We start from the raw sequence: 27,716 nt of genomic DNA, 5'->3' as shown, positions 1-27,716 counted from the left end.
ATGGTTTTCAACTCTTGGTGGGGGGTGGAGAGAGGAGGGAGAGATAGAGAGACAGAGACAGAGACAGAGACAGAGACAGAAAGGGAGATTCAAAACCCTCATGGGAATTATCCTCTTGATTTTGGGAGCCTGCTTAATCCTACCTTGCCTAGCTCCCCTTGTGATACAGTCTGTCTCCAGCCTCATTAAGGTAATGGTTGAAAGGAAAATGGCCACACATGTGATGATGTTATGGGAATATAAACCTCTAAACCAAGATGCAAGATGATGCTCTTTGACCCAAAATAGGAGGTCTGAGCATCAAAGGGGAGAATGTGGTAGAGCCCCACCCTAAGGAATGTGGTGAAAATCCCAAGACAAGGGCAGGCAATCTGTCTATGTGTGCATGCATGACATCCTTCATGACTGTAATATGACTGGCCATTCGGACAGTATGTTACCATATATAGGAGACAAAGGAGCAAAAATTGTACAAAAAGCAACCCCAAGCTGCACTCGGGGCTCAGCCTTTTGGGTCTTAGCCTGCTGAGCCTATGCTGGCATGAATAAAGCTGCTTCCTGGAAAGAAAAGACGTGGTGTCCTGACTCTCTGTGTGTGAGTCACCACTACAGAATTGAGCCTTGTGTCAGACTCTGTGCTGAGTGTGGAGCCTGCTTAAGATCTCTCTCCCTCTGCCCCTCTCACCTGGTGTGCGCACGCTCTCTCTCTCTCTGTCTCTCAAAAACAAAAAATAAGACAAAAAACAAAACAAAACAAAGCAAAATAAAGGGCTTGTACAATGGGGAATGCAGCATGACATTGGGACAAAAGTCATCTTAAGTTGGCAGAATCCAGGTTGAAGTGATGAAGGCCTATAGCCAGCAAGGATCAGCATCAATTCTCTAGCTTTCGTTGGCCTGGTATCTGAGTGCTCAAAGGGGTTTAGATCCTGTAAAGATAACACAAGAATGTGCATCAGGTCAATCTTTACTTTTGAACCAGCATTGGGAGTTTTGTTGATAGAGTCATAGGCAGTTAACGGATATGAGCAGGGAACAGGTACTTTCTGGCTGATAAAAGCAGTGAGACACAGGGCACCTTACTGGCTTAGTCAGTGGGAACATGTGACTCTTGATCTTGACCTTGGAGTTGTAGGTTTGAGCCCCATGTTGGGTGTAGAGATTACTTAAAAATAAAATATTTTTTTAAAAAGGGGGGTTGTGAGGCCAAGTTCCAAACAGTCTGGACAGACCCCAAGGGATATGCACACATTCTCCCCTATGACTACTGCCGTACAGTAAACTATAGCTTTATTATAATACATTTACATTGCAGTTTTAATCCTTCCCCCTTCACCCCCAAGAATGGCTGCCATAACAGTTTCTGAGAGGGGACATATAAGACCAAAAACTCCCCCTCACAACTCATAGGAGAAGTCCTTTAGACGATTGGTTGCAACCTTAGTCAGACACTGCCCTGCTATGACCCATAACCCATGCAAACACAAAAAGAAGACAACCCTGAACCCTGGTGTCGTGGCCACCTCTGGGCCTGCCAGCTCTTCCATCTTTAGAGTGTCCTTTCGCTTAAACTGCTATTAAATTTTTGCTTAAGAATTTGGCTCTGAATTCTTTCTTGGCCGAACTCAAGAACCGAGGCCAGGTAATGGGACTCACCATTGCCATTACCACTGATTTATGGTCCCTGATATGATTAGGCTATCTCCTGGCCTGATAGTGGCTGTTGGCTCTTAAATTTTGTTGTTCATTCAAAATTATTACCTATTGGGTAATAATAATAATAATAATAATAATTGTAATTCTTCTGTAATTTCAACATAAACCAGGAAGTTCTGCAAGAAATGTGCTTTGGGCAAGTAGTGCAGGTCAGACATAATTGATAAGATGGTCAGGGGCCTAAAATGACTTTTCTTGTGTCAAGAAAGCTATGTCTCATCTTTCTTTTTCCAGGGACCCTTAACTCTTTCTGCTTATGGCATTACATATGTTTTTTGATTAGTATTGTTCTGACAACTAAAAGTATAGCTAATGCCTCACATCTATCTGTTCTTTTTCTATCACCAGAGATAATCACAATCTGAAGTTAATATCATTTCTGTGGATGTTTCGATACTTTTACTAGGTATATATGTATCCATAAATAATGTATGTATATAATTGTTTTTTGTTTTGCAATTTTACCAAATAATATTTCAATTAGATTTCTCCTTTTTTTTTTTTTAAGTTTATTTATATTGAGAGAGAAAGAGAGACAGAGTAAGCTGGAGAGAAACAGAGAAAGAGAGAGAGAGGGAGGTAGAGAATCCCAAGCAGCCTCTGTGCTGTAAGTGCAGAGCCCAACACAGGGCTTGATCTCACGAACCATGAGATCATGACCTGAGCTGAAATAAGAGTCAAACACTTAACTGACTGAGTCACACAGGCACCCCTTAATTACTAGAACTTTATAAGAAATAAAGGTATCCTTCTTTTGCTGGTGTTTAAAATGGTCTGGGTTATTCATGGGTCTTTAGTCATCCATATGAATTTCAGCATCAATTGATCATATTCTATTAAAAAGTTTCTGTCAGGATTTGATTTGAACTGCACTTGCAGTTGAATTTAGAGACAATTTCCTTGTGGTTTTTATATCCAAAATTATTACAGTTCTGTTGTTTTGCACAGTTCTGTTGTTTTATACAGGTAATGTTTAAGATTTACCCTGTTAAATGAATTGATTACCCACTATTGATTTTTGCATCTCCCTCCTTTCTGAATTCCTTTTTTATCATTCTGAAGTATACTCTTTGGAATTCTTTCCATGAGGGTCTGTAAATGGAAAAGATTCTTTGTCTTTGTCTGAATATTTCTCTACTTTGTCATCACTTTTGTAGTGAATACTGGGAGACACTACCTGTATCTCTCTTCAGAAACAAAAGACTTAAGGGTGTGGGTGGCTCAATCAGTTGGGCATCCAACTCTTGGTTTTGGCTCAATTCATGATCTCTTGGTTTGTGAGTTTGAGCCCCACATTGGGCTCTGTGCTGCTGGTGCAAAGCCTGCTTGGGATTCTCTCTCTCTGCTCCTCCCCTGCTCTCTCTCTCTCACTCTCTTTTTCTCTCTCAAAAATAAATAAAGTTAAAAAAAATAAACAAAGGACTTATTCCCTGAGCTGCTGGAGGTTCAGCAAGCTGACAAATTTCAGCTGTCAGCCCTCTTCAGTAGTAGTCTAGCTCAGTGTTATACTTGTTTTCCTTGTCAGCTCACATTTAATGACTCTCACAGGTATATAAAGGTTGAGCCCACTTGCCTCAAATCTGAAGGGACATCCCAGATTCAAAGTTGAGGTCTCCATTAAAACTAGAGTATAGGCCAGCTCTTTCTTCTGTCCAATCCTGCTACCATCCCTTCCTCAGGAGTTGTTCCCAAAGCACTCCCCGATGAACTCTCTATATTCATCTCTGGCGCAGAGGACCTCCAGAGAAACCAATTTAAGATAGTTGATGTTAGGAATGATTCAAGAAAATTGAATCATTCAACTTGAATCATTGGCCACATTGACTATCAGTGAGGACCTCCTCATTGGTGATAAATGTAGGACAGACAGACCTTGGCATGAGGGAACAGCACAATAGGTAAAGCTTTCATCAGTAGTTAACTGGGATGTATTCTAAAGAAAGATAATATACTAGTGGGTGCACTTAAGAAATATGAGGGAAACAATAATCTTAAGGACAGAGGAATTGGCTGTTGCTAAGCAAAATCGATTCTTTGGAAAAAGCAAAACACTGAGATGGGTAATGGCTATTAACAATCTAAGAGTCAAATCACAAAGCTTCTTTGGTAGCAAATAAAGAGGCTTTTATCTCCTGCAGTGGGAGGGGAGAAAAAGCTGAGGAACAGGCCCAGCACTAAATCATAAGTGTGGCAGAGCTCCAAAGGAGATTAACAGCCATGCAGCTCAGCTAGGTTGGTTATGCCAAGGTCAGAATGCTGGATTGTAAAGAAAGAAACCCTGATGCAGAGAGCTGGGTTGTGATACCTGAAAATCTTGAATGCCTAGATTCTCCTGAACCCTCTGTGTCTGAACATGGCCCAACATTCCTGACTAGTGGGTACTGCCTCCATCACACACACCTTGCTTAAATACAATGTAGAGACTTCTTCCTCCTAGCACAACTAGTATTCCCTTAGGATCTGTCCCTAACCCCCTCCCAGCCACTGGGTCAATAACTTGTCATTCTTTACAATGTAATCTGGCATAATTATTGTAATCACCAGCAAGGGCAGAGTGGCAGCAAGGAAGAGGGCTCTGACACTCAGAATATTAGGGAGATGGATGAAAGTATATAGTGTCCCCAGGAGCAGAATGGATCCCCAGGCCGCAAACAAGGATCTTGCTCAGTGTGTACAATCAAAATAAGCCAAGGGAGCACATGACCAGGAGACTGAGAACAATATTCCAATAACGAGTCACAATTATTTGCCCAGTTTTTAAGTCTCAGCCAGTTTTTGGATCTAGCAACCATGGGCATTGAAAGGGCTGCCAGACACCCAGGAGGAAGACCCTGAAACATCATAATGGTGTATACTGTAATAATTCACCCAGAGGGTTATTTCCCAGAGGGCTCTTCACTGTTTTACTGGCTAACTGTATGTTAGGAAGACAAGAACATAAAAAGCTTCTCAGTGGATGGCATATGTAGGAAGTCACCTGCCTTCTGTTAAGCTTTACATTAAAGACATTTGCAAAACTGTAACACATACAACACTCTTGTATGTTTTCTATTAAGGAAAATATAACATTTTTGTATAAATATTTATACTAAGATGTAACAGATGTATTATTCTTTAAATGTTTATTTATTTATTTTGAGAGAGAAAGAGACAGAGCATGTGTGCTACTGTGCACAGAAATGTGGGAGGGAAAGAGGAAGGGGGGTGGGGAGAGAGAGAATCCCGAGCAGGCTCCACAGTCAGCACAGAGCCTGAGGTGAGGCTCTATCTCACAACTGTGAGATCATGACCGACCATGAGATCATGCCTTGAGCTGAAATCAAGAGCCAGACACTTGACCGAGCCACCCAGGTGCCCCTAAATATATTATTTTTAATGAATTAATAAATGTTATCTTTTAATTTTTTTGTATGGTAAATATCAATAGATATAGTCCACATAAACAAAGGTTGTTAGAATCTTCAGTTTTTAAGAATTTTTAAGGGGTCTTGAGACCAAAATGTTTAAGAATTGCTGCAACAGACAACCCCACAAGCCAAACCATCTGTGTAATCTTGGGGCAAGTTTCATAGTCTTTCTGCTCAAGGTTCCTCATGTGTAAACTCAGGAGTTAATACTACATATGTAAAGTAGAATGTCAGGAGCATAAAATGAAGGATATTCATTATTGATGTTATTCTGTTTTCTCTGTGAAATATAATATCTGCTAAAATTGATGGACAAAGTAATGGACGGTTGAGGAAAGGGGAGAAGATTTAATAACACCATATAGACCATGGGAATGACAAATCTGATTAGGAATATCTAAAAGGATTGAAGGGCAATTTTGAGAGCCTTGTGGAGGTTAATAACTTTGGATTCAGAATAAAACCATGATTGTGTACTCCCCCCCCCCCCTTAACAATACTAAGTCCACTGTAGAAAAGAAAAGGCAAGCTGTCGAATTAACAGTATTGGGAATGTTCCAGTTGGTTTGATGAGAAAGAAAATAAGGCAAATTGTGATTGATGTGATGAACTGCATTTCATAACCTGGGGCAAAAGGAATGGAAGAAAGCAGAGAGATAATCGATAGGGAGAAAATTGAAGAGTTGAGATTTGTGGTCTTCGTTAGGAGGGAAAATTGAGTGAGAGACTTCGTAAAGTAGGAGGATGGATAGTTTGTCTGAATTTTGGATTTCAGTGGTGGAGTTGATCCACCTGACCACACAACCTGGAGTGTGGTCATGAGAGTAGATGCCTGTAGTGGCATCGAGATGATCGCTCCTGGAGATGAAAAAAATCTAGAGCTCAAGAGAATGGGTTTGGATGTTAATGTCATTCTGGGTGATGGCAGAAGTTGAAAGTCAGTTTCCAAAGTTTTCCATCAATAAAGTGTGGGTAAAAATATAGCAGCAATGAGGGGAAAATGTGGCATTGCCAAATAGAAAGGAGGAAATGACGTACTGGGGAACAACAGCATTGATCCTACTTCCTAACCAAGACATACAGAAAGTGCAAACATGAGCACCTTTCACTTCATAGAAATTTAAAGCAAGCCGCTTTTATAAGGGAGAGGATGTTAGGTTTCAATTAAGGGCAAGGCGGAACACACACTAAAGGTCCAGAATGTGGGAGAATTTGTTCACAAAAGAATGGAGTTCACAGTGGAATGTTAGGCATAAAAGATGCAGGTAGCAGAAAGTTTCCAAAAGAATTAGGCAAGAATTTTCTGTCCGAGTCAACTGATGCAGTGTCAAGTTTGTGAATTCATTTCCTTCTTCCTTTAGATTTCTCCTTTTCTGAAAAAATAAAATTGACGGGCCTTCCCGTTCCCTCTCCTCCTGCAGTCCATTTTTCTTCTTCACTCAGGCATTCTCTTCCCGGCTCAGTCAAATCCTCTGCAGAAGTGGGCGGGCTCAGGGCGGAGCAAACAGAAGTGGGCGGGTCCTTCCTGTCGACGTGCTGCCGTAAGGGCGCTGCTGACATAAGAGGACATCCGGTCCGGCTTCTGTGTTGGAAATTGCTTCTCTCCGCCCTTCTTCGCTTTTAGTAGGTTCTTCTCCCGGAGTTTTGTCCCGCAAGTTGGATTTGCTGCAGCCGCGGGCCGGTCTCACGCTGTTCCCTGCCCTTCTGCCCCCGGAGTGAGCCCGGCCTCCCCGCGAGGGTGAGCTAGGTCGGCCTGGAGCGCGCGCGAGGGAGGGTGTCCCGCGGGCGGGTGATGGTTGTTAGTGCCGAACCGCGTGGCACCTCCACGGTGGCCTCTGGACGCCCCTATCACTCCGCTGGGTCCGATGATTGCGGGCTTTTCCTCCAAAGGCGCGCTGACCTCGTGCCTTTTTCCTCATTTGGTGACACGGGCCACGTTTTACAGAAGTCGAAACGGTAGCGGAGAAGGGCTTAAAACCATCTAAGGCTGAGAAAAAAAATTCATTAAGTTTCCAGAACAAATTGGAGAAAAAAAATGGAGGCTCAACAAAAAATCCACCGGGCGAACACGCCGTGATTGTTTTGTGAGTTCCTTTGGCAGGAGCAGTACACATTTTTTTCACCCTGTACATTTTTGTCGTTATAAATCCTGAAAGGGTGATCTCCTGGGCTTCGATGTTAATTAGCCAACCACCTATTAAACCTCCTGGCCTGATTTGTCTGTATTTTTAAGTCGCAGCTTCCCACCCCACTTGGCTTTTGATTGGACATTTTAAGTTGGACATTTTGAGTTGGAACCCGAAGTAGGAAAACATGAGTGACCTTAGTACATGTTGGTGCATGATTTTGCCCAATTGTAATTGGCCCTTTAAATAAGAAATAGGAATTTCTTAAAGGTGTGATTTCTTGGAACTCTGTCCATGTATCATGGACGTGCTTTGGTTTCTTTGAAAAGAATGTTCATGCCTTCAGGGAGGTTGTCACAGTCACCAATGAAACTTAATCCTATCCTTGGAAGTTTAGAATTTGTAGATTTTTAGTTGGGCCTAGAAATGTAAATCTGTATTTGTTAGGAATTTTTACAGTTGATTTTTGAGAATCACTCTTAGAGAAGACTTAAAAAGTACATATTTTGAAGAATATTAAATTTGAGATTCATGTTTCAAAGCAAGTACATAGACCCATTCATGCCTGTGTCACTTCATTTATTGACTACTTAATATATACCAGGCAGGACTGGTATATAAACATTGTCAAGAAAGACAAATCCTCAGAGAACATGCCTTCAGATTGGATGAAAAGCCAAATAAAAATGTGTTATGCAGTAAAAATCTTTTTTTTTTTTAATGTGGTAGTTCTTTCAACTAAGTGATGAAAGATGAAAGCCTGTTTTAAAGTCCTTATTTATATAGGACTTTACGTTCATACTCCTATGTAATACTCTTAAACATAAATTTGAACTTTGTTAAAATTATGTACTCTAGAGAGACATTCTGTTTAAGATTTTTTTTGTTTTGTTTTGTTTTTAATGTTTATGTATTATCAAGAGACAGAGCATGAGCATGGGAGGGGCAGAGACGGGGAAACAAGAATCCAAAGTAGGCTCCAGCCTCTGGGCTGTCACCACAGAGCCCGTCACAGGACTTGAACCCACAAACCATGAGATCATGGCCTGAGCTGAAGTCTGATGCTTAACTGACTGAACCACCTAGGCACCCCGATAGACATTCTAACATAAGAGTTGAAGGGCAGCTTGTAGAGTCAAAGCAACTATAATACGTTTAATATCTTTTCAGAGAGAGAAGTTTGGCTTTGCGGTTAATGCTGTCATTTGACGTGACTGTCAGATGTTTTGTTTAGATATTATATAGGAGAGTAAGACTCGTTATGCTTCAGATCTTAGCATCAAGTTGTCTGAATTTATAGTTCAAAAAAGAATATAAACTGGATAAATGGTAAACTTTTAAATTATTTCTTGCTAATGATATGCCCAATAACTTTAATTTGGTACTGAGTAATTTTTTTTTTTTAATTTTTTTTTTCAACGTTTTTTTAATTTATTTTTGGGGCAGAGAGAGACAGAGCATGAACGGGGGAGGGGCAGAGAGAGAGGGAGGCACAGAATCGGAAACAGGCTCCAGGCTCCGAGCCATCAGCCCAGAGCCTGACGTGGGGCTCGAACTCACGGAGTGCGAGATCGTGACCTGGCTGAAGTCGGACGCTTAACCGACTGCACCACCCAGGCGCCCCGGTACTGAGTAATTTTTAAAGAATACTTAACATCAGAGAAACTTTCTTTTTGTCCTTCAGTGGGAAAGGAAAACTTTTAGCTTTTGGGATAAATTGGTCTGATTTTTATATTTTTTTAGAATTGTTTGGAAATGCAAATAAGTTCCTCATTTTAAAAGTCATATATTTTATTTGAGATAATGTATATGTAATATTTCATAAAGGCTTAAAATGCCCTTAACAGTCAAAATGACAGAGTTGAGTTTAAATTTTAAAGAGAGTAAAAAAAAACACGTCATTCTATTTTATTTAAGATAGCGAATACAACCAGGCATTTATATCTTCTCTGTTCTCTTGTGTAGAAAGAGCAGTAAAATGCCTAAAAAGAAGACCGGTGCAAGGAAGAAGGCAGAGAACCGCCGGGAGCGTGAAAAACAGCTCAGGGCGTCAAGAAGCACCATAGATTTAGCTAAACACCCATGCAATGCGTCAATGGTAACAGCTTTTTTTGATATCTGTTGATGGTTGAAAAACTATATAATCTCTGAAAAATGCCTGAATAAAATTTTGCTGAATACATTGTTGCTGCATACATTTTATTGAATTTCAAATCTGTGTTTTGTCCCTTGTTTTTATTAACTCTGAGTAGCAGTGAGTGAGTTATTTATGTATTTATTTATTTCCTTGGCTGCTGTTGGTGATAGATAGGAAACAGTAAATACTAGGAACTGTGATATTTTCTAGCTTTTCTAACCTTATATGCATTAACTTAATTTGTTCTATTAGTTGGAAGCTTTTCATTATTTCTCTTAGCACTTCTCAACTCATGTGATTTCTTTTTTCTAAACTTTTCACTTTTCTGGACCTCTCTTTTGGCTAACTATTACCTTATTTTCCTGTGCGCAGTGGGTTAGTCTTGATTGTTTCTGGGCTTCTTTGGTCAAAGTGTTAAAAAGCGAAATTATCATGTGATTATAACCCCTTTCCTTTCTTTGACTATGTTTCTCTTAGTTGTCCCTTATTTCTCTATTTCCAGTCTTCTCTACTTTTTCTATTCCTGCTACTCCTCAGTCTTCTTTTGTTTCATCCAAACATATGAAATGCTTAATATGACTCAGTTCCACAAATGTTTCTTGTGCATTTACTTTTTGCCAGGTACATTTTAGGCAAAAAGATGGGGTATAGATAGATGAGTGACGCAGCCCCTGTTTCCACAAGTTTATAGTAATCAGTTGTCTTGTTGTTTGTAAGTGACAAATCCAACTTAAGTAACTTTAGGGAGAACTAGAGTTTATTGACTAACATGTACTTGGGAAGGGCATGGATGTAGCTGGAACTCAGGGACAACTGGAACAAACTTGTAGTTCCATCTTTTGCTTGTGTTTCTTTTTGCTTATTAGTTCCATTTTCTCGTGTTGTCTTACTCCATTTGTTTGGGTTCGTACATACTGGTAGCCTGTGTATCTCACATCACATAATTTCCTCAGAGAGGGAAAAAACTCTGATTGGACTTGGCCAGGTGCCCAGCCAGGGCTAACGTTTATGGCTGTCATCACGTGTGGGAGGGACCAGGATTACATAACACAGGACAGATGGTAGAGACTCCCTTCAGGGTCATTTTTTAGAGAAGATGGATATGGAACAGACAAAACAAGAAATGACTCACATACATAAATATACATAGTGAAGGCTAGAGTTTGGTAAGTGTTGTCTTGTCACAGATGTACAATTAAGACTAGGGTACATCTGGGCTAAGAGGTGATAAATTTGAGTGTGTTGATGGGGTACAGTTCATAGAGGAAGTGGGATCATCACCAGAACTTTGAACAGGTGAAGATTGTAAGGATAGGCTTTTCAAGGAAAAGTATTAGAATAGTAAGGCATGGAAAAGAGAGAGTAGAAGACATATTTCATGAATGACTGACAATAGCAACTTGAATCTAGAGAGAATAGGCTAGCAAGGTTTGAAAGTGTTTAGGGACCAGATTGTCGAGAGCTTTTAGTACCATGTTTAGGATTCTAGGTTTTCTGGGAGCTTCATCATACTGTGTTCTGGATTTCTTATGTCCGTTCTGTAATACTTGTCTGACTAAAAAACAATAACAAAAACAAAGAACACAACCAAAACACAAACCACTGCTTTATTTATTTCACCTCTTGTGGAGATACCACTTCTTGCTCTGTGTGGTATGCCCAAGGACATACCTTTATTATTAAAGTATGTATAGATGCTTGTTTACATGGGTGAAGTTGGAGACTTTGGGAAGTGTTAACTTAAGTTTTAACATGAAAAATAAGGTATTTTTTATAATGCAAGTAAATTTGTAGTTTTCAGTCCGTAGAAACTTAATGTTCTGTTTTTATATTTTATAGGAATGTGACAAGTGTCAGAGGTAAATGTTTATTTCTTTTTATATGTAATAACAGAGATCTCTCACCTTTTATCTGATAGTGACCCTATTTTAAAATTTTATTTTACATGACAAGGCGGCAGAAGAATAGAGCATTTTGCTATTTTTGCAATTCTGTACAGAAGTTACCAATTTGTGCACAGTGTGGTAAGTATATGATACCTAAGGACATATGCCTTTTCTTTTTTTTTTTTTTTTTAATGTTTGTTTATTTTGAGAGAGAGAGGGAGCGCAAGCAGGGAAGGGGCAGAGAGAGGGAGAGAGAATCCTAAGCAGGCTCCACCCTGTCAGCACAGAGCCCAACACCGGGCTCAATCTCACAAACCCATGAGATCATGACCAAGATGAAACTTAACTGACTGAGCTTAACTGGACGCTTAACTGACTGAGCCACCCAGGCACCCCTATATGCCTTTTCTTTTATCAAACATTTGTTTTGTGGTTAATCAGTTTGATTCTATGGGTTTATCATTGTTTACAGTAATGTTAAAACTTATTAATGAGGGGCGCCTGGGTGGCGCAGTCAGTTAAGCGTCCGACTTCAGCCAGGTCATGATCTCACAGTCTGTGAGTTCGAGCCCCGCGTCAGGCTCTGGGCTGATGGCTCGGAGCCTGGAGCCTGTTTCCGATTCTGTGTCTCCCTCTCTCTCTGCCCCTCCCCCGTTCATGCTCTGTCTCTCTCTGTCCCAAAAATAAATAAAAAAGGTTGAAAAAAAAATTAAAAAAAAAAAAACTTATTAATGAAATAGCAAATTGTTATTTGGCTTGTCAAACACTATCACATCTTGATTTTGTCTCTCTGATACGTTGTAACATTATAAGATCAGATTTCAGACTAATAACATTTGGTGATCTTAATTTTTAGTTATACTAACTTAGTCTTGTTGATATCTATTTGTATACTTTTTTTAAGTTTTGATTCCTGCTGAAATTGCCCACAGTATCTTAGACCATTGAGAATCATTTTATTCCACATTTTCTTGGTGCCAATTTTTTCTTTTTGGCACTTAGCATAGGATTCTTGAGTTTCCTCATATGTTTTCCCAGGTGATTGCAATAGAGTTCCTAAGCCATGTACTCAGTTGCCAAGTGTAAGTGAAAACCTTTATTCAGAGTAAATGATTATTCAAAGTAAAACTAAATGGTAGTTCATAGAACAACAAGGTTGGTGCTTCCAAAATAGTCTTCCACAGAGTACTTGAGATATTAATAGGTGTTTCTTAAAATAATGCATACATTTGAGAAATGCTGTTTGTTTCATGTCCTTGTTTACATCTGGGAGATTTCTATTACATACTTTTATGTTAAAGGTTCTGAAGACCTCCCGTAAAGAAACCTGATTCATTTTATTCGTGCCATACTTCTCAAACTTTCGTTTCAACAAATGTCTCCTTCAGTTATGGGATAATGGTTTAAGGTAGAACACAGTTTGCGATATGCTCATTTAAATGTGTTCATGTATGATAACATTGCAGAAAATTAGCAGTGTTTAGGGCTATATCCCTGAATATTTCTAGTGTAGTTTTAATTTTCAAAGAGGCCATGTTTTTAGGTTTCTATAAAGTTAATGAACCAGGTAAGTTGCATAATCATGGTTTGGTTTGGTTTGAGATATTCTGTGGAAAGAAGTAAGCAATAACTTCAAACCAGACTGTTTATTGTGAATTACAGACTGTAAAATTTATTTCAAAGCATATCTTTTTAAAATCTGTATTAATTCATCTGAAAATTCATAAGATTTTAAACCACTTTACTGATTGTTAGATTACAAACTCTAACCTGCAGTTTCTGATTTTTAGTACAAACAGTAATTAGCATATAATTTTATCATGCAATACATTTCTATAGATTTACTAATAAATTTAAGTTTATTTATTTATTTTGAGAGAGAGAAAACATGAATGGGGAAAGGGCAGAGAGGAGGAGGAGGTGGAGGAGGAAGAGGAGAAGGAGGAGGAGGAGAGAGAATCCCAAGCAGGCTCCTCACTGTCTGTACAAAGCCCGATGTATAGGGCTTGAACCCATGAACTGCGAGATCATGACCTGAACCGAAGTCGGATGCTTAACCAACTGACCCACCCAGGCTCCCCTAATAAATTTCTAATCTTAAAAGAGCTGATTCAGGTTAGATCTCAGTTATATCTAGCTTCTTTTTTTAGTAACATAAGCAGTGAACTGCTGCTTTCTATCCATTTTCAAATTATTTCCATAGGAATTTAGGCTAGATAGAAAGTGGAATCAGTGAGTACTTATGTGTACTCCTTTGCAAGGCTAATAATCCACATTTGTTTCTTTACTAGGGAAAACCAAGTGCATGATGAAGTCTTCAGACTGTGTCATAAAGCATGCTGGTGTTTATAGTACTGGCCTTGCAATGGTGGTAAGTTTTTTGTCTTCATCTCTTAGACTAGCAGGTTTCCAAGGATAAGAAGTCTTTGTGACCGATGGTGATTTTTTCTAAATAGCACTGCTTTGTCCTTGATTAAGTCAATCTGGAGTTTTTCTGGATTATCTGTGGAATGTTCTTTGTATGATTTTCCTTTAATACCCACTTGTTTTTGATTGCTTCCTCTTTTCTTTTTGGAAAACATACAAGAAATGGAAACTTATTTAAAGTTGACTTAAAAATTCATTTGTCCTTGGTACCTTTCTAGAGTGTCTTATTCAGATTTCATAGAACTCAGCACTTACTATACTGAATATCCTTCTTAAGCAAGGTTCAGGCTTTGGTTACAAGGTAACCTAGTTTCAAAAGCACGTAACATTAGTAGATTTTTTATAGCTTTACATTTCAAAAAATACATATTTAACATAGGCTTATACATAATTTCCTCATTAGATGTAGAGTTTTCTAAGGAAATCCATTGTTTAAAATACAGGCATACCTTAGAGATATTGTGAGTTGGTTCCAGACAATTGCAATAAAGCAAATATCACAATAGAACAAATCACATGAATTTCTATATGATTTATATGCTTTCCCATTGCATATAAAGGTTAATGTTTAGGGGCACCTGGATGGCTAAGTTGGTTAAGTGCCTGATTTTGGCTCAGATCATGATCTCACGGTTTGTGAGTTGAGCCCTGCTTTGGGCTCTGCACCAACAGTGTGGAGTCTGCTTGGGATCCTCTCTTTTCCCCTCTCTGCCCCTCTGCCACTTGCGCAAGTGTGCAATTGCTCTCTCTCTCAAAAATAAATAAACTTAAAAATAAAGGTTACGTTTACACTATACTGTAGTCTATTAAATGTATAATAGCATTAGTCTAAAGAAACATTTTATGTACCTTAATTTAAAAATATTGCTATAAAATGTTAACCATCACCTGATCTTTCAGGGAGGGAATTGTAATCTTTTGCTGGTGGAGGTTCTTCCCTTGATGTTGTTGGCTGCTGATCAGGCTGGGGGTTGCTCATGGTGGGGGTGGCTGTTACAATTTCTTAAAATAAGACAGCAATATAAAGTGCTGCATCAGTTGACTCTTCTTTCACGAATGATTTCTCCATAGCACGTGACACTGTTTGATAGTACTTTACCTACAGAAGAACCTCTTTCAGAATTGCAGTCAGTCCTCTCCAACCCTGTCACTGCTTTTAAACCAATTTTTAAAAAAAATTTTTTTTTTTTTTTTAACATTTATTTATTTTTGAGACAGAGACAGAGCATGAACGGGGGAGGGTCAGAGAGAGGGAGACACAGAATCTGAAACAGGCTCTGAGCTGTCAGCACAGAGCCCCACGCGGGGCTCGAACTCACGGACCGCGAGATCATGAGCTGAAGTCAGCCGCTTAACCGACTGAGCCACCCAGGCGCCCTGCTTTTAAACCAATTTTATGTCATATTCTCAGTCGTTAGCTGTCATTTCAACAATCTTCCCAGTGTCTTCATCAGGAGTAAATTCCATCCCAGAAACCACTTTCTTTATTCGTAACAAGGAGCTTCTCATCAGTTCAAGTTTTACTGTGAGATTGCAGCAATTCAGTCCCATCTTCAGGCTCCACTTGCTATTTCTACATCTACAGTTACTTTCTCCACTGAAGTCTCGAGCCCCAGTAATTATCCGTAACGGTTGGAGTCAGCTTCTTCCAAATTCCCATTACCGTTGATATTTTGATCTGTTCCCATGAATCACTAATGTTCTTGAAGGCATCTAGGATTGTGAATCCTTTTCAGCTTTTCAATTTACTTTTTCCAGATCTATTAGATGAATTACTCTCTATGGCAGCTATAACCTTATGAAATATATTTCTTAAATAAAAAGACTTGAAAATCAAATGACTCCTTGACCCCTAGGTTGCAGAACAGATGTTGTGTTAGCAGGCCTTTTGAAAACAACATTAATTTCATTATGTCTCCATCAGAGCTCTTGAGTACCAGGTGCACTGTCAGTGAGTAGTAATATTTTGAAAAGAATCGTTTTTTCTGAGCAGTAGGTCTCAACAGTGGGTTTAAAGTATTCAGTAAACTATGTTGTAAATAGATGTGCTGTCATCTAGGCTTTCTATTTCCATGTATTGAGTATGGGCGGAATAGATTTAGCATAATTCTTAAGGGCCGTAGGCTTTTCAGAATGGTAAATTAGCATTAGCTTTAACCTGAAGTCACCAGCTTTATTATTAGTCTCTAATAGGAGAGTCAGCCTGTCCTTTGAAACTTAGAAGGCAGGAATTGACTTCTCTTCTCTAGCTATAAAAGTCCTACATGGCATCTTCAATGTGGGGCTATTTTGTCAACATTGAAAATCTGTTGCCTGGTGTAGCCACCTTCATTAATTTATCTTAGCTGTATCTTCTGGATAACTTGTGGCAGCTTCTATATCAACCCTTGCTGCTTCAGCTTGCATTTAGATGTTACGAAGATGGCTTCTTTCCTTAAAGCTCATGAACCAGCCTCTTCTTCACTTGAAACTTTTCTTCACCTCTCAGCCTTCGTAGAGCCGAAGAGAGTTAGGGCCTTCCCCTGGATTAGGCTTTGGCTTAAGGGGATATTGTGGCTGATGGGATCTTCTATCCAGACCACTCAGACTTAATCCATATCAGCCATAAGGCTGTTTTGCTTTTTTATCATTCATGTGTTTATTGGAGTAGCACTTTTAGTTTCCTTCAAGAGCTTTTTTTGTGTGTGTGTATTCACAACATGGCTGAGTATCTGGCACAAGAAGCTTCCTTTTGGCCTGTCTTGGCATTCAGCCTGCCTTCCTCATGAAGCTTAATCATTTCTAGCTTTTGAGTTAAAAGTAAGAAATGTGCGACTCTTTCACTTGAACACGTAGAGGCTACTGTAGGGTCATTAACTGGTTTAATTTCCATATTGTTGTGGCTCAGGGAATAGAGAGGCCCAAGGAGAGGGAGAAAGATAGACAGACAGCTGGTCGGTAGAACAGTCAGAATACATACAACATTTACTGATTAAGTTTGCTGTTTTATATGGGCACAGTGTGTGGTACTCTAAAACAATTACAATAGTAATAACAAAGATCAGTGATCACAGGTCACCATGATAGATAAAATAATAAAGTGAAATATCATGAGAATTACCACAGTGTGGTGCAGAGACACGAAGTGTGCAAGTGCTGTTGGGAAAATGACACTGATGGTGCAGAAAAGCCACATACCTTGAATTTGAAAAAAATATTACACTATTTGTAAAGCATATAAAAAAATGAAATGCAATAAAATGAGGTATGGTGTAATTAAAATAGTAGTGTTGTGTGATGGATTTTACTCTCTCTTCCTTTCAACCAATTTTACTGTATTCTGTTGTGTGATTTTATGCTCTGGTGCAGATTTCATTCCATGAGGAAGGCAATAGTATTTCTATGTCAAACAGATATTTTATTTATTTAATTTATTTTTTTAATGTTTAATTCTTTATTAGAGAGAGAGAGAGAGAGAGAGACAGATCATGAGTGGGGGAGGAGCAGAGAGAGAGGGAGACAGAATCTGAAAGAGGCTCCAGGCTCGGAGCTGTCAGCACAGAGCCCAATGCAGGGCTCAAACTCACAAACCATGAAATCATGACCTGAGCCGAAGTTGGACACTCAGCAGACTGAGCCACCCAGGCACCCCAGATATTTTATTTATAGTAACTTCCCAAGAACTTAATTTTCCATCATGAAGCAGACCTTAATATATTCCATATGTGCATATCTTAAAGAAGCAAGAAACTAGACTTATTCATAAGTATCTTGTGAATTCCTCATTTTAAATATAGGATTTTCAATGTTATCTTTATTCATAAATCAATGTAATCTTCCTTGGTAGCTTGCTTATGCCCAAATTTATTAAACGCTTTTAAAAAAATTCGCTAAGTTGTAGGGGCATCTGGGTGGCTCGATTGAGTGTATGACTCTTTGATTTCAGCTCATGTCATGATCCCAGGGTCGTGTGATTGAGCCCCGCATTGGACTCCACATCGAGTGTGGAGCCTGCTTGGGATTCTGTCTCTCCCCCTCTGCCCCTCTCCCTGCTTGCACACTCTCTTTTAAAAAAAGAAAAATTGAAAAAAATTCACTAACTTGTGTGAATGTGAATGATTGTTTGTATAAAACATTTCAATAGACTCCTGTATCGTTAGCTTTACATTCTAGAAAAATGATTTTCTGGGAATCTTCTAATTGTCTGTTGAAATTCCCTCTACCTTGTCTCTTCTTGACCCTGCTTTGCCCTGGGAGCCTGACCTGTGTGTATGGATTGGATCAGTGGCTTTCTTACCTTATGGCTTCACTTTGGGTTCACCCAATGGAAGACGTTGGCAGGAGACCTGTAGATGGGAGGATGATAAAATCTGGGTGTTTATTCTCCCTCACTCACTCCCTACCAGGTTATCCTAGTTTGGGCATGATTTGGCCACAGTTTCTCTCTATATGGCTATGTAATCCTCTCCATACTGGTTGTTTCTTAAGATTCTGGTAACTCCTTCCGCTCCCTTATTTCAGGCTCAGGGGTGGTAACTACATCATACCTTATGTTTATTCTAAGCCCTTCCTTGTCCTTTGTAAATTATTTCTTTTAAGCTTTTAAACTGTCCTGGATTATTCTGTATGTCATCTTTTTGGTGCTAGAACACTGAATGTTCCAAGAAATGTATTTGAGGATTTGCAATCCACAGTGGTAGTCCATATTTACATCTCAAAAAACATCCTTCGTATTTGCTCTTTATGGCTTCTGTTACAGAGTCTTGAATGCTAAACACTGAATTGAGGTTCAGAACACCGTGGTTTAAATCTCAGCTCCACTATAATTTTGCTCTGGGATTTGGAGTTAAGACTTGGGCCACTGTTTATTATCTGTAAAGGAAAGAAATCTAATCCCATTTTCTTAAGATTCATTCTAGCAATTAATATTCTGTAGATGTCATTGTGTTATTGAAAGGTATAGTTGGTCTATCTTGATGTAGAATTGGAGAGTCTTACCCTGTTTTTTAGTTTTATATATTTTATTTTCTTTTTTTCCACAAAGAAATGTAGTAATGATTTAAATCATGAGTTGCCTTAACAAAAAAAAGATGCTGGCAGAAGTTTAATATTTTTTCTCAGTTACTCCAGAAAAGCTATGTAAATTAATGTATAAATGATTCAGGAAGGAGTTTTCTTAATTCAAAAATATTTCTACTTGAAAAAATTTCGTTACTGTGATTGCTGTAGATAAGAACGCTTAAAATGTGGACTCCAGACATCATTTGAATTAGAATTCAGTTTGAAGGCAACACTTGTAGCTCCGTGACTTACTTTAATGATTAAGATTAGGCTTAAGTATATAGTTTCCACCTTGCTTTTTCTTTTGATTTATAGACAAATTTTGTATATTATAAATAGTTGTTGGTGAAGTAGTTTGATTTTCAGAGAACCCTCTTTAATTTTGGCTTAGTGTAAACAAAATTTTTTCTTTAGTGAAGCCCCCACTATCACTGAGGGTTGTTAAATTCCTAAACGTGTACAATTTTGATGGTTGCCATTGGTTAAACAACGGTTGCAGCCAGGCAAGTGACAAAGATTCATTTTTTGTGTGTTCCTTGGTTGCAGGGTGCAATATGTGACTTCTGTGAAGCTTGGGTTTGCCATGGGAGGAAATGTCTCAGTACACATGCCTGTGCCTGCCCTCTTACTGATGCTGAGTGTGTGGAATGCGAAAGAGGTGTCTGGGACCATGGTGAGTGATTACATATGAGCAATGAACTTCACTGTAAGAAGGGCTGACTTTGACACATTCTGGATGTTCTTTTTGTGATTTTTTTTCAGGATACTGTCAATCCTGACTACTGTTGTGGTTACCAATTTAGTTGGAAAAGGGATTTATACTAGCAGTAATAGTCACTGTTAGGACTGCTTATGTAAGCCAGTAGGGAGGGGAGTTATAGGACCGCAAGTGTCTGTAAGCATTGCAAGTAGCCAGGAGATAGTGGGAGCCTGCTTTTTTATGGTTCACTTTGGCAGTTTTCATCGAAGCTTTTACCAGAACAAAAACTGCTGTGTCATTTTTGTATAAATCTGAAACAAATTGCTTTCTTATTGAGCAGTGTTATGGATATGAGTTTTTTAATTGAAGTTTATCGTTTTTACATTTGTGGGTTTTATGTTTTCATCCAATAGGAGGCAGAATATTTAGTTGTTCCTTTTGTCATAACTTTCTCTGTGAAGATGATCAATTTGAACATCAAGCCAGCTGCCAGGTTTTAGAGGCGGAAACCTTCAAATGTAAGTTTTTATAAATTAGATATCCTTTGGGGCGCCTGGGTGGCTCAGTTGGTTAAGCATCCGAACTCTGGGTTTTGGCTCAGGTCGTGATCTCTGGGTTCCTGAGTTTTGGTCCTACGTGGGCTCCATGCTGACAGTGTAGAGCCTGATTGGGATTCTCTCTCTATCTCTTTCTCTCTCTCCACCTCTCCCCTGCTTGCGCACACACTCTCTCTCTCTCAAAATAAATAAACTTAAGAAAAAAAATACACTTAAAAAAAAGTAGACGTCCTTTGTACCCAAGATTCTGAGTAGTATTAGTGTTAGACTCTGGAGCGCCTGGGTGGCTCAGTTTGTTGAGCATCTGTCCTACTCTTGATTTCGGCTCAGGTCGTAATCCCAGGGTCATGGGTTCAAGCCCCACATTGGGCTCCATGCTGGGTGTGGAGCCTGCTTGAGATTCTCTCTCCCTGTGCCCCTCCCCAGCTCACACCTTCACTCTCTTTCCCTCACATTAAAAAAATATATAGTGTTAGACTCAATGAAAAAAGAGTCTAGTTTTTCATGCAGCTTCTTGTGGACTGTAAGTCAACTTAGTATCTATTTTCTGTTTTTTAAAAAAATTCAGAACCACATAGTCTGTTTTATTTTTTTCAATAAGGATGCTACTGGCATCTTGATTGTGTCAGTTCTTCGTTTTGTGGGGTTGATCAGGCATTATAGGACTTGTAGTTTTCCTGGTACAGAGTATTAAATGTCATCTTTACTTCCAAGTTACTGTAACAACCTCCACTCCCAACCCCACAAAAACCCCACACACATTTCCAAATGCCTTCAAGTAAGTCATACATGATACTGCCCCTAGTTTGTTCCATGTAGTTGGTATCAGTGATTGTTAGACAGGAGTATGCATCAGAAACATCTTGGGGGGGGGTTTAAAAAATATAGGTGCCTAGGCCTCATATCTGGAGAGTCTGTCTTTGAAGTTTGGTAGGTTCAGGCATGTGTATTTAACCTGCACACATAAGTGTCATGTACCTTCCAATTTAAGAACCCAGTGTTACCAACTGGGTATTATCAATGGTATTACCTTTACAGATAGATTACAATTTATTTCTACTTTATTGATTCTCAAAAGCTCAAGATTTAGAGTCAAACATTAAATTCTCCTTACTGGTTATGTGATTTTGGACAAATCACCAAATCTTTCTAAAGTTGAGTTTCCTTATATATTAAAGAAGACGCTAATTTCTTTTTCAAGGAGTTAATTAAAATGAGAATCCGTATAAAGTGTTATTATGGTACCTGTTACTTAGAAAGCCTTTATTAAATAGTAGATACCATTATAGGAAAGGCTGAAATTCCCCAGATGGTCACTTCCTTGAATTTGGTTCTTGTTTTGATATGAAATGCTCATCTCTGTATTCTATAAATTTAAAGTTGATCAGTTGTCAGTTTTAATGTATATATAAATACATACATATGTAATTCTTGCAGTGTTCCTATAGAAACTCTCAGAGGTTAAAGAACATCTCAAAGTATATAGCATTTTTGAGCCATTCTTAGGTTTCTGCAAAATGTGTAATATAAAATTGACTTACTTTATTTGGGGCTTGAGAGCTTTGTGTATTTTGTAGCATTTGAACCCCAAAGATCGGCAGTTCTGAGTGATAAGACTATGATTTCATCAGGAAGTTTTAGTGATTCAGTAAAAGACAAAGGAAAAATACAAAATAGACTATTGACAGGATTTTAAGATAAATCTGTCAATCATGTCTTTGATACCTGATAATTAAGGTCATTCTCATTGCAGGCTTACGGGTGTCTTTGGCTTACTGTAATTTATCTTTACTTTTTTTTTTTCCTGTTGCTTTATTTATTTATTTTTTTTGCCATTCTTTCTTTGCAAGTTGCCATTTAATGTTTGTTTTTAAGTATTTTCTTAATCATACACGAAGGTATACCTTGTTTCCACCCCCTTATTAGTCATACCTCATAATTTATAGGTTTTACCCTATCCTTATGAATTGGGAGATAAAGAAATTTTTTTAAATGCTTACCTGCATAATTGGTGGTAAGGGTGTTTTGTTAAGAAAAAACAAAACAAATATGTTGACTATTTTTATAAATAACTAAAATGGCTTGAGGACTTCTAATTTAAAATGGCTTGTTATCAGCAGGCTTTGAAGCATCCCAACCTCCTGTCCTTTAAAATACTCTGGGAGCACCTGGGTGGCTCAGTTGGTTAAGTGTTCATCTTCTACTCAGGTCATGATCTCATGGTTCGTGAATTTGAGCCCCACGTTGGGCTCTCTGCTGTCCGCGCAGAACCTCCTTAGGATCCTCTGTCCCCTTCTCTTTTTGCCCTTCCCCCAAGTGTGTGTTCTGTCTCTTTCTCAAAAATAAATAAGCACTTAAAAAATAAATAAAATACTCTGAAGACATGGAAATAGACTGAAAATGAAAACCATTCCTAGTCTAAGAAAGTCAGGCTATTTTTGGAATCTGGGAGAAATGCATTCTTTATATAAAAGCCCAAGATTGTAACTCTTGGGGAGAGAAATAACTGGGCAGTTAACTGGAGTGCATGTGTATGGGGTTGAGGTAATTAGGGAAAGGATAGTGGCAGGGCCATGTTCCATCCTAGTCTGAGTTCCCAGAAGAAAAGATAAGGGTAAGATAGGCAACAGCTTGTTTTATGTGGCATGTCAAAGACTCGGGTAGTGTGGATAGGAAAAGATTCTGTATCGGAAATGCCTGGTGTATGCTGGGAAATTGGGTAGGGAGCTTTGTACTTTCAGTATGTGTTCTGGCTATGTATTTGAAAGAGATTTATAACATTTTAGTTAAATATATCCTTTTCTTTTGACTGAATGAAAAGGGAAACAGAAAACCCCGCCTGGGCATATCTTCAAGTGGAAATGATTGAGAGTTCAGATTTTTTTCCCCCCACAGACTGAATGAAACAGTATGGTTATTATTGGAGTAATTAGGTATACCTGTTTATACCTAATATACTTAACCCTTGAACAATATGAGGATTAGGGGCACCAACCCTCTGTGTAGTTGAGAATCTGCATATAACTTTTGACTCCTGCCAGTAGCAAACTGTTGACCACAAGGCTTAACGATAACCTAAATAATGGTTGATTAACATATTTTGTGTGTTGTATGTATTATGTCATATATTCGTACAATAGAGTGAACTAGAGGAAGTAAAATGTTATTAAGGAAATCATTAGGAAGAAAAATTACATTTAAAGTACTGCACTGTATTTACTGAAAACATTTGCCTATAAGCAGACCTGTGCTGTTCAAACCGTGTTGTTCAAGGGTCAGCTGTACATAGTAAGTACTCAGTTGATTTTTAACTTTTATTATTAGCACATAGGACAAATAATACATATCCAACTGAATTATTGGTATTGCTGTAGAAAAAAGCAGGATAGTGGGATAGAAGCAATAATAATACACCTATTTGAGAATCATTTCTGATAAAAAAAAAAAAATACTTGCCTTTTCAGATTAAAAGGGTTCCCCATGAACCAGGCAAAATTAAATAAAAGAATTCCCAAATTAGCAACATCTGGTCAAATATTTGAAGTACAAAGATAGGCTTTCTTTTATTTGTTTTCCTTTTTATTTTTTCAAGAACTCTGAATAAAAGTTAATAGTTTACATTCAGGCTTTATTAGGATACAGCTTAATTTATTTTCTCTCTATACCTCTGGCACTAATTTTTTTTCTTCCATTTCTAGCACAGTCAGTATGTGCCAGGTATTCTGCTTTTCTAATGTATTTGTACTTACGTTTAGGTTTTTCGTCAGTAATTACAGAGAATAACCCAAGTTAACATAGTTTAATGAAAGTAAGGATAAAATATTTTGGGATTTTTTTCCTATCTTTTACTGCCCACTTGAACATTACTCTCTCTTCATAGTCACCTTTTCCACCAGAAGTATTCTATTCTCTTATCAGACATTATGCAAAACATAGCAATAGTCTGCACCATTAGGAGAAGTCCTATATTAATGGAGAAAATGATTCTTTATAAAATGTAAGCATTATATGATTAAGGAAAGAGCTTCAGCCAAGTGTTGTGGGAAAAAGGATGTCTCATTGCAAGTTTTCTAAGTATAATTAAGTTTGCCATCTCCTAGATCTGGAAAAGTGGAAGGAGATTGTAGAATAATTAGCACCGTACTAACTAAAGAATGCTGGGTATGTGCAGTTTGTTCTTTTCTTCTGGCTGGGGATTCCATCTCATTTTTATATATCCTCTAGGTTATACTGAGACAGGAAAAAAATGTTAATAATCTAAGTGCATCAAGTATAAATCTGTGGAAAATAGTGTTTTAACTTCAAATTTGAATCTGGACATTATGTATTTTCACCCATAGGTGTTTCATGCAATCGACTTGGTCAGCATTCCTGTCTCCGTTGTAAGGTATACTGGTCTATTTTTTATTTTTTGATTTTGTTTTTAATCCCAGGACTTTTCCATCTTGGATTATTTATAGCTATAATTAATCTACAAGGGTCTTTAAACATTATGTAGTTTACTTCTTTTATTTTGGAGATTGTGAAATTGAATTAAGAAAGCTGAGTGACTTTCCAAAGGTCATCTAGTTGGCTTGTCTTAGGGTTGACACTAATGCACATGTCTGCTGAATCTTGGCTCCTTGTTTCTACACATTATACACATTATGTTTTATGGAGAGTATTCTGACCAAAATGTTGAGAGTATATCTTTAATTAATATCAAAATTCACTTGCTTAGGAAAGTTTAAGTAAAGTGAAGATTGCCATAATGTTCCATGTCCTTAGATCTCGTGTCCAGCATTTCTGTTTGTCAAAGATCAGGTGCACTGATTCTCTTCCTGTCAGAAACATTTCCCTAGTTCTTCCTTCTATTCCTAACCCTATGTCTTCGTTCTCTCCCAACTTTGCTCCCATTTTACCAAATGGCTTTCAAGTGTTGTCTATGCTGTTCCCTCTGCTTTAGATCCCTTTTCCGATTTTGCTTACCCTACTGTACCTTTATTTTCCTTCAGATCTCAGCCAACACTCCATGTTTTCCAGGAAGCCTTTCCTGAATCCCATATCCAGTTTAGTGCCCCTCCTGTGCACTTCCATTTCAATGCACAGTGTCTCGCAGTTGCCTTTCTACTTGTCTGTGTCCCCAGTTAGTTGTATATTTGAGGTTGGATAGGCTAGTCACCATTATGTCACCAGGGGCTTTGTGAATGCTCATGTGTTTATGAATGAATAAATGTGTTTATACTGTCATACCCTGTGTATAGTTTCTGTCTTATGTTAGGGTGTAGTTCAGAGGGTCCTGGCAAAGACCATTTCCCTTGAGAAATTTAAATCAGGACCAATCCCAACAAAACTCTTAATCTTTACCCTTAACAAAACTGTGTCTTTAAAGTTCCTTGAGATATTGAATGATAATTTTGTGTATTTTTTGAATTATTTATTTACGTGCTTATTTTTGCTTCTCCTGTATAGGCTTGTTTCTGTGATGATCATACAAGGAGCAAGGTGTTTAAGCAAGAAAAAGGAAAACAGCCTCCCTGCCCCAAATGTGGACATGAAACTCAGGAAACTAAGGATCTCAGCATGTCAAGTAAGGTTCTTCTTAAAATACCAATGGAGGGATTTTGTTTTCTTGCATAGGCAAGATTTATCTCTTTTTTTCTCTATTTTTGTTTTTGCCACTTCTTCCTATTTGAAAAGATGAATGTGTTCTCTTAAGCAAATGGAATTTTATAGCCTTTGAAAATTTTTAGGTGAAGTTTCTCAATTTAACTTAAGAAATATACCATCATTCACTTTGATATTTGGCATTCGACTCAGTTAATGACACAGTGAATACTGAAATTTAAGACCAAAAAGAGTGATTTTTCCGTTTCTGCTGAAGCTTTCCTTGTTAAATAATTGAGTAGCTATAAATCTTTAATATTTGAGTGCTGGTAGTCTTCGGTACTTGGAAGTTGGAATTCATTCTGAAGTTTTTTTGTAGGTGTGTGGTATTTGAGCAGCTATACTTACAATGTAATATATCATTCTTATAGGAAATTGTTTTGTGGTTTTTATATAACTTTTCTATGAAAGAATAAGACTACTGCAAACATGCTTATAGTAATGCAGCTCACAGTTTTATTAAAGAGAATTTGACTCTTTACCAAATACAGCAGAATGGAACCATAATTCTAAATGACTCTGACAGTACTTTTGTTTAATCAAAGGTGTAGTTGTATAGTGAGGTAGGATTGATGATTTGCTGGTTTTTTGCACTAAACTATATTGCTACTTAGGCAGAAGAAATGAAGGGCTTTGTCTTGAAGGTCACCAGAATTCTAAAATAGCTCTTTTAAGAAAAATGTAATGACATGAAATCAACTGTTCTGTGATTTGAAAATAGAATTTTAACCCATCAAATGAAGGGCATTTTAGTTTTTAACATGCCTTATTTGAATTATATTTGGAGAGTGCTCTTAGTCTTGCTTTGTTTTCCAACTTTTTCTAGATTTAATGAAATGACACTGTTCTCTTTATTATTTGTTATATATGGTATGTGCATCAACTCTGAGTAGGATAGAATTGATTGTTGTTACTAAGGTCTCCATTCTTTCCAGTTAACGGAGGAAATTAGGAAAATGGGAGTAAGAAGCAGCCAATCAAATGCATGTAACTTTGTATATTGTAAAGGAGAGTGTTCTGATTCTTTACATCTTCACTCTCCTTTACAATATACAAAAGATGTAAAGAATCGGAACAAAGTGCCACGTACGTATCTGTCTTTTGTAGCACGCTCCCTGAAATTTGGCAGGCAGACTGGAGGTGAAGAAGGAGATGGAGCTTCTGGGTATGATGCCTATTGGAAGAACCTTTCTTCTGATAAGTATGGTGATAGCAGCTACCATGATGAAGAGGAAGATGATGATGAAGCAGAGGATGACGAAGAGGAAGAAGACGAAGTAGGAAAGGATTCAGATGCGGAGCCGTCAGATTTGTTTACCAATTTGAATTTAGGGAGGACCTATGCCAGTGGCTATGCTCACTACGAGGAACAAGAGAACTAGGAGAGCTGCTTGCCCATGGGTGACTGTGTCTGAGAGGAACCAGGATGTGTGTGCTTGATGAATTGAGTGTGGGTGTTCAGAAGTGCTGTGCAAAAGACTGGTCACACTTACAGGAGCAAGGAGTAGGGCATAGCATTTTTATAGGAACTGATAATCAGTCTCATAGCATAAGAAAAATGAGTTCCAAATGTTAAGATGTGTATCGATCCAAGCAATTGAAGTATCATGGATTGGATTTTTGCTGATTTTAGTAATCAGTAGGTTATGCCAATTAGATACATATACAGGATAAACGAACAGGATGGTAATATATTCGTTGGAAATTAAATTGTTGTTTTTATTAAAAAACACTGCTTATATTCGTTTTGTCTGATTTTGTAAAATGTGATGGGTTAAATGAATTACTGTGTTTTTCCCTGTAGGTCTGCAGGATGAAAGTCAGATGTTAAGTTCTAAATTTTCATTAAATATTCATGTTATCTTAAGTAGTCGTGATATGTATGTTTTAGCAGTTGACTCATTTCATTTTTTTCTAAACAATGTATGCCCTGAACAGTACCTGTTATTAATGCCTAAATGTATAGACCAAGGTGAGTACATAGCCACTTTTCAGAGACACAGGGACAGAAATAGTATTACTACACAGACGTTTTATGTATTTCTCTTTGAATAAATATAGTATTTCACTTACA

The 27,716-nt window shown here is 38.1% G+C and overlaps 1 protein-coding gene and 1 long non-coding RNA gene across 6 annotated transcripts; one reads left to right on the top strand and one right to left on the bottom strand.

Annotated features, from left to right (window-relative positions):
* Window positions 1-754: 754 nt before the first annotated feature.
* LOC121029335 (uncharacterized) lies at window positions 755-25,083 on the bottom strand. Of its 3 annotated transcripts, XR_005789686.1 has the most exons (4): window positions 24,975-25,083; window positions 17,976-18,024; window positions 14,549-14,701; window positions 755-929 (listed from the first exon to the last, which is right to left on the bottom strand). It is a non-coding gene; the product is annotated as an uncharacterized LOC121029335 (long non-coding RNA). The 3 variants fall into 3 exon arrangements; XR_005789682.1 differs by lacking the exon at window positions 14,549-14,701; XR_005789683.1 differs by lacking the exon at window positions 755-929 and having other exon boundaries at window positions 14,688-14,798.
* On the top strand, window positions 6,659-27,716 carry ZNF330 (zinc finger protein 330). 3 transcript variants are annotated; one of them, XM_040473282.1, is made up of 11 exons: window positions 6,659-6,861; window positions 7,069-7,206; window positions 9,215-9,347; window positions 11,226-11,245; window positions 11,340-11,410; window positions 13,564-13,643; window positions 19,286-19,412; window positions 19,853-19,957; window positions 24,337-24,383; window positions 25,448-25,565; window positions 26,750-27,716. In XM_040473282.1, exons 3-11 carry the CDS (start codon window positions 9,228-9,230, stop codon window positions 27,022-27,024), a joined length of 963 nt encoding a protein of 320 aa, XP_040329216.1. In that variant the 5' UTR covers window positions 6,659-6,861; window positions 7,069-7,206; window positions 9,215-9,227; the 3' UTR covers window positions 27,025-27,716. The 3 variants fall into 3 exon arrangements, with proteins under 3 accessions (XP_040329216.1, XP_040329206.1, XP_040329196.1); XM_040473272.1 differs by lacking the exon at window positions 7,069-7,206 and having other exon boundaries at window positions 6,659-6,870; XM_040473262.1 differs by lacking the exon at window positions 7,069-7,206 and having other exon boundaries at window positions 6,661-6,861.

This window comes from Herpailurus yagouaroundi, unplaced genomic scaffold, assembly GCF_014898765.1.
Source record: "Herpailurus yagouaroundi ecotype Mexico unplaced genomic scaffold, PumYag 28, whole genome shotgun sequence".
Classification (NCBI taxonomy): Eukaryota; Metazoa; Chordata; class Mammalia; order Carnivora; family Felidae; genus Herpailurus; species Herpailurus yagouaroundi.
The sequence above is the reverse complement of the archived record's forward strand: the minus strand, read 5'-3'. Positions and strand labels throughout refer to the sequence as shown.

What these genes read in the sequence shown, in the direction of transcription:
- ZNF330 (XM_040473282.1), top strand. Translation starts at nt 9,228, where the DNA reads ATGCCTAAAAAGAAGACCGGTGCAAGGAAGAAGGCAGAGAACCGCCGG. An exon ending in ACCCATGCAATGCGTCAATG is followed by an intron (nt 9,348 to 11,225) that starts GTAACAGCTTTT and finishes TATATTTTATAG; the next exon opens with GAATGTGACAAGTGTCAGAG. An exon ending in GTACTGGCCTTGCAATGGTG is followed by an intron (nt 13,644 to 19,285) that starts GTAAGTTTTTTG and finishes CCTTGGTTGCAG; the next exon opens with GGTGCAATATGTGACTTCTG.